The following is a 7009-nucleotide window of genomic DNA, read 5'->3' on the forward strand; positions in this document are numbered from 1 at the left end:
TGGTTCCCTATTTTTTTTTTTTTTTTTTGCTGGGAGTTTTAGAACCCTATTGGTTAGGTTGCTTACTCTTTAAAATACCAGAATAGGAAGGATGGAGTAGGTTTAAGTTTATAAGATTGATCAGTTTTGCTGAACTATGAAATATTTTGTTGTATTTTTTGCATACAGGTATGACAGAATAGCTTTAGTGTTGTTGTTTATTTAAACTTGAGTATGAACTTATACAAAATGCAGCAAGATATTTAAAAAACAGTTTTATTGATTAAAACACACTATATCGGATTCTGATCGGTATCGGCAGATATCCAAATTTATGATATCGGTATCGGACATAAAAAAGTGGTATTGTGCCATCTCTAATTTAAAGTATTAAATATTTTTTAAGACGCATCATCAGTTGTGGACCTTGGATTCATTGGGTGTTCTAACATAAAATGTTTTTCATCTGAAACTTTTTTACTGCGACAAATATGCAAAAAATAACAAATGTACCACACTATGTGTACATCTGTGATCCTTTCATAAGCTTTTCAGTTATGAAGGGATGTGTAGAAATCCCCGAACACACCCACAACCGACGCTGGAAAGTGAATCATGTCTGCTCAGCACAAAGCTGCACAAAGTTTTGCTTAGTCACAAACCCAGAGTGAGGGCTTCTAATTAAGATAACCAAACTCACAGGAATTTTAGGTGAATTCTTTGGATTTTTAAAAAACCTACTAAAGATTTAAAGAGTAGGGTAAGTAAAGTTTTAATGGTTACTTGCAAAACCTTTTCTTGTTGGTAAGAGTAAATATGACTGTGATGTGCTAAAGGAAAATAATAAAACAGACAATACAGAAGAAGAAAATTTCACGTGTGATTTATTTGCGTGCACAAAAAACAGAAGACCGTAGGTTACAATTAGATGATACACTTTGATGCTTGCTGTTTGGTACAACATAACTTTGTACTAACTTTGAAGCTTTAGATAAATGTTAGCCCAGACACAAAGGTGCCAGGGGTTTTCTGAGAGCTTTCATTGATGACCAGAACATAACACCATCAAACAAAATGCAGCATCAAAAAGAAGTTAATGTTTATGTGACCGTGTCGGAAGTGTGTAGATGCACCTAATGGTGAATGTGAAAGCAATGTTTCACAGTATGTAAGGTATTAGTTTGGTAAATGCATAAAAATAACAATGAAAAACACTTTTATGCACTCAGCTTCACAGTTTTTCAATAACCATATGAAAGAGTCACATTCTCTCATTTAGTAAGCAAGTGTTGCAAAGTATTCTTTCCACCAGACTGTGAATATAAATCACAGATTTTTGTTCTTTAGTTTTTGTAGCGCTAATTATTGTTTTTAACGTATAGACGTGTTCAATGTCCGGCAAAAAAGTTCGGGAAACAAAAGATCAGAAGAAGAAGTTGCTTTCCAAAGAGACTCCAGGCTCTCTTAATCACATCCTTCCTCTTACCTGTGGGAGAAAAATGTGGAAGTTCATGGCACATATTTAACCTCTGCATCCATGCATACTAACTAAAATTAGACCTGAAAAATTATAAAATAAGTGGAACTACAATGTGTTTTACAGTCTATAAAAGTTAAACATTTTCACTGTGTCGTCAGCTCCACGAGGCATGAGCGCAAATTTGATTTTAACCCTGGGATAAATTTTAACTGACATTGAAACCTCTGTTTGTTCCGAAGCAAAAGACAAAACTGGTTTGTCACCTTTAAACTGTTCGTTGCGCTCAGCCCGCTTACATCCTCCACAACGCTGTCATTTGCCTCAGAATGAATAATTCTTGTCCAGGCTCGTCTAACACATCTCTTAATTATTGCTTTTGGTCCATAAATGAAAGCTTTGTCACCAGCATTGGTGGAGCTGAGGTGGGGGGGCTTACTGGGCTTAAGCCATGGCATGGGAAAATCAAGAGATATCAACCAAGACACCAGGAAAAGACCTGTGGACCTCCATTATCTAAATATCTAAATTTTTAGTCTGATTTGATGTTTTACAATTAAAGTGTTTGTGTTTTTACCTGAAGAGTATGTAAACTGTATATTTGATGATGTTGGTGTTTGGCTTGATTGTCAGCACAAAGAGGGAGAGAGAGGAGCAGAGAGGGAACAAGAGCAGGTGAGACAGACATGTTTGAACTGTTGTAGTCCTGTTTTAATTCCGGATCAGTTCTGGGTCTGGTTGAATTGGGGTTTAGTCCTCGTGTCTTGATACAGCCCTGACTTTGTTCTGCCTTGCTGCTTAATTAAAAAACTAGTTTACGGTGTCCTGCATATGTGATATATATATTATTCTTTTTCGACCAAAACTCAAAACACAGCCTAATAAATCTTCAACATGTGGGCACATGTGTCAAACTTGTTATTGTTATGCATGGCCCGGCGATGGCCAGGTGCTAATAACACACAAACTACAGATCCCATAATGCAGCGCTGCAGCCTCCTTTTCGAACGCTAGGCTAACTGGGAACATTCCCGCTCAATCAAGTCAAACTTCTGTTATTGTGAAGCTAGCCGCTCACAATGGTGGAGAGAAAAGTTGATTCTGAAAGCAGAGCCTTTCAGTGCCAGTGGGAGACTGAATATATGTTTACAGACATGCTGGTAAACCCGTGTGCCTTATTAGTGGAGCTAAAGTGGCTGTAATTAAGGAATTTAATTTAAGACGGCACTGCAAGACAAAACATCAGGATAAGCTGAAAAACCTAAATGCAGAAACTACAGAAAGGAGAAGAGCTAAAGAAGAATCTGACATTTCAGCAGACGTTTGTCACCAGAGCAAAATCACAAAGTGAAGCTGTTGTGAAAGCAAGTTTAATTGCGTTGGCAGCAGAGGAGATAGACAAATCAGATGTTAGGAGCATGTAATTATCACCATAACCCAAACCGCAAATTTTATCTGAGCTAACGGTTTAAATCACCGTCAGTTTCAGTCTTTTATGTGGGAAATAGATTCAGAGTTTGCCGACATTCCTCATCATACAGAGGTCCGCTGGCTGAGTTGGGATAAAAGTTCTCAATCGAGTTTTTGAGCTCAGCAAGGAAACCTGTCAGTTCATGGATATGGCATGTATGATGCGGTGAAGGCATTTCAAGTGAAGCTGTCACAAATGCACCAGTGCAACCTGCCTCACTTTCTCTGTTGCCAAGTAATGTTGAACCAAGTCGGCGCACTTTGCTGATAAACTGAGCGCACTGCGCACTGAGTTTGCGGCGCTTTGGGGACTTTGAAGTAGTGATGTGTCAGTCGGGAACGAAATAGCTCTTAGAGCCGGATCTTTGACGTGAACGACGCGAGCCGGCTGCTTATGGCGAGCCATGTTTTTCTTTTTTTTTTTCTTTCTCTCACCCTCTCGCACTTTTTTCCGCTTCACTCCGCACGCGAGCCTTGTGCTTTGCTCTGGGATGAGGGGGGAGGGGGGGTAGTTACACTCAGTAGCACAGGAACAGAGCGGGAGGGAGAGAGAGAGAAAGAGAGCCAGGGACAACAACGTCACATTAGAGAGGTATAGTAATCATCCACAACTATTTTCAGTTGCAGATGATAAAGGATTCAGACAGAGAATATTCATCTTCTTTTTGTTTTCATATTATAATTTATACTTAATTGTGTTGTGGTTTGCAGTGTTTTGTGTCGTTTCACTTGAAATTTGTTTAAAAGGAAAAAGCTGAAAATTTAAATAGTTAAAAGTTGAACTGTGACTAGTTGGTTTTTGTATCATATGATTTATTTATTACATTTTATGTGGAGTGAATAAATAAATGTCTATTTATGGTGGCCCCTACAGGCAAAGCACGTAAAAACTCCAAAACACATACAAAACACAACAGAAGTGCTCCAGGATGCTGGGCGCAGTGTTGAGCTTTTGTTACCTAGAGGCTACACAAGCCAGCAAGTACCAACGACCGGATTTGGTGTGTGGTAGTAACAGGTAAATGAACATTTTTTTGAATTATTTGAATATATATGAGTGCTTGTGTATAAATACACAAACAATACACATATGCTTTCAATTGTGTAATTTAAGTGATCTAGGTAGCTCTGCTTTGGAAGTTCAGTTAACGCTAGAAATGTGTTTTGGAGTTTGTACGTGTTTTGTCTCTAGGGGCCACCACATATATTTATGTATAAACATATATAAATAAAACCACTTCTTTTTTGCATTAGTAATTCCTTTTGTGCATAATTTTATATTGTTGTTAATAATAAATTAATTAAAGCAACAAAACAACCCGAAGAGCCGGTTGGGAGCCAAAAAAGCCGGCTCTTTGTAAGTCGAGCCGAAAGAGCCGGTTCTCTAAAAAGCGCCAAAAATCCCATCACTACTTTAAAGCACAAAAAGAGAATTTCGAGCTGCTTCGCAACCCATTTACGTGGAAACTGCACCTGTGCAGATTCAGATGGAGCTGCAGTGTAATGGTAAACTCGAGGCAAAGTACAACCCTGAATGGCCCGCACAGTTTATTAGTTCCATTCCTGAAGCAATGCCCAGCTCCGTCTACATGCGGCTCCAACCTTGTGTATGCTTTCATTAATTTTTTTCTGGGGTTATTTCTAACTTGCATAATTTTGACAGGATATATTTTTATGAAGAGCAAAATATTAAAAGTTTTTTTTAAGTTTATTTATTCTGGAATAATATTCCTGTCTGTTTTTATTCATATTTATGTTTAAAAAAAACATTGTTTTAGTGTGTTCAATAAATGTTTATCTTGTTTGGCCCGCGACCTAAAGTGTGCCTTGAGTTTTGGCCCCCTGTGCATTTGGGTTTGACACCCCTGCTTTAGGGCTAAGCCCCGGGTGTTTAAAAACAACAAAAACAACACACAAAAAACCCATGTATATCGGGAACTTTGTGGTTGCAGACACCTGAGGTGAGGTTAAAATAAATCACACTTGCTCTGCTGCAGGTTCAGCTGCCCGGTCCTGTTTGAGAGAAAAAAGCTAAAGAAGATGCGGCGAGTGCGCATGAACTGCTGATTTGAGCTGATTTCAGAAAGAACAGCTTTAACACAGCGACCTCCGGTTTCCTCTAGAAATGAATTGACATAAAAAGCTTGTGAGCTCAGGCCGTGCCCCTCAGCTGATACACTTCAAATGCAAGTTACATTAATTCAAATTCTGGTTATGAAGAACTAAAAACAGCCGTATCACCGGCAGGTGATTCCAAGCTCGGTGTAATTATTTGCTTCACAGCAGTTTAGTTCTTCTGCAGCGATCGCGGTGACCAACATGACTGTGCAGCTCAGACTTTGGGAAGCACCCCTCACGTCTCTCTGAAACCTAAAACCAGTCATTCATCGTCGTTCATGTGCGGCTAGTGTTTAGTTTGGGTGATCATATCTGCGCCTAAATAAAATTATTCCAACTTTTAGTCTCATCTGCGATCTAACAGATATGTTTGCACTTTCATAACTGTGGCTACATTAATCTGTGGCGTGGGCGCACGCATATTGTTGTTGTAATTACGCGCGTTTCTGGAACAGCAAAATGAGACGAGCCAATGCCTCCCTGTCTGTGGGCCTTACAGTCTGCTGTCGACCATGACTGTGGTGCTATTTATAAGAAACTGGCCCGAAAAATCAGCCGGTTCTAAGCTCTGTGTTTATGCCTCAGAAACCGGAAAAAGAAAAAAAAGTGCGTTAAGAGATGAGAAGAACACGGTATGAAAAACTGAACAACAAGACGGTCGGTTAATTTCAAACTAAATGAAAACAGGAGCGCGCGCCTTTATTATGTTAATGCGCACGAAAGATTTTAAGTTTCACTTTCGGTTAAATGTTTCGAGCTGAGTATCAAAAAGAGGCGCTTTATTAGAGTTCAAAGCCTCGCTGACGAAACACAAGAAACAAACAAACCAGTTCAATCTGTGAACTGGAAAATAATATTTTAATAATTTTATAGAAAAGGTGACAGCAGCATTATGTTTCCTTTACATTCAGAAACGCTGTTTTGTGGCACACAATGGACGGGCCTCAGAAAGCTCAGTGTGTTTCCTCAGAGTCTATTGACAGATTTTAACGATTTGACTATTAACATGTAAAATCAGGCCAAGCTCAAGCTCACGTTGATTGTTTGGTTAACAGTAACTCGGTGCTTTCTGTAGCTGTTGTGGTAAGTTGTGTGACTTTGGAAAGTACCCCATATATCTGTTTGCATCAGCTCCTGAGGCTGGTCTGAAAGCTTTGACATATTTGCCTGTGTTAATCTATGAGCATAGCAGTTTATGACGATGTTTATGATTTAAAGCAGCTTGTTTTTCCTTAAATTCATTGTGTAGCCTGTAAAGGTGCATACTGGTTTAATAAGTATAAAATTGCTCCTTGCACTACTCTCTGTAGTGTAAATCTTATGGCTTTACTTCCTAACTTCTGCTTAGTAAACATGTGAAAGCACAACTGTACTTAGGTGACTGTAAATGTCACCTAAATATTAAAGAAAAACAGAATACAAATTTGATTTCATTTGTTAATGTAATAGCAAAGTAAGATGACTCAAATGCAACAGATTTAAACACACAGCACATGTTGTGGCCACAGACAGTAATCTGCTCATTTAGTTTCACAAAGGTTCTAGAAACAAATGAAAGATTATAGTGCTTCAGCATAAATGCAATCCATTATTATTATTATTATTATTAAGTCTATATGTAAGCTGATAGAAACAATAGTTTCACTCTATCCACGACCACTTATCCCTGTGTTATTTATTATTAAATTTAACTGAATTTTATTTTTTATTTTTCAATATGTATCTTTTAGTGTTGAAAAGATGAAAAAAAAATTAAGACCATTATGTGTGTTATTGACGTGACATAATTTTTACATCTCACTGTTATGCTCCAGCAGCTGGAATTTGTCCACTAATGTCATTTTAGGTCATTCATAATTAAACCAATAAGGTCAGAATTACAAAAACTAACAGAACAAGAAAAAACAAACTCACGCCTGAAGCCTTAAAACTCACAAAACTACAAAATATTCAGAGCACAAACCA

The 7009-nt window shown here is 38.1% G+C and overlaps 1 protein-coding gene across 1 annotated transcript in view; it reads right to left on the reverse strand.

Annotated features, from left to right (window-relative positions):
• Positions 1-846: 846 nt before the first annotated feature.
• LOC113016353 (cyclin-dependent kinase 4 inhibitor C-like) overlaps positions 847-7009 on the reverse strand; it is a 9949-nt gene continuing 3786 nt past the window's right edge. The window contains exon 4 of the mRNA XM_026159127.1: positions 847-1465. Coding sequence (XP_026014912.1) covers positions 1462-1465 — 4 coding nt within the window. The 3' untranslated portion in view covers positions 847-1461. The remainder of the gene's footprint in view (positions 1466-7009) is intronic.

This window comes from Astatotilapia calliptera, chromosome 23 (genome assembly GCF_900246225.1).
Source record: "Astatotilapia calliptera chromosome 23, fAstCal1.2, whole genome shotgun sequence".
Taxonomy (NCBI): Eukaryota; Metazoa; Chordata; class Actinopteri; order Cichliformes; family Cichlidae; genus Astatotilapia; species Astatotilapia calliptera.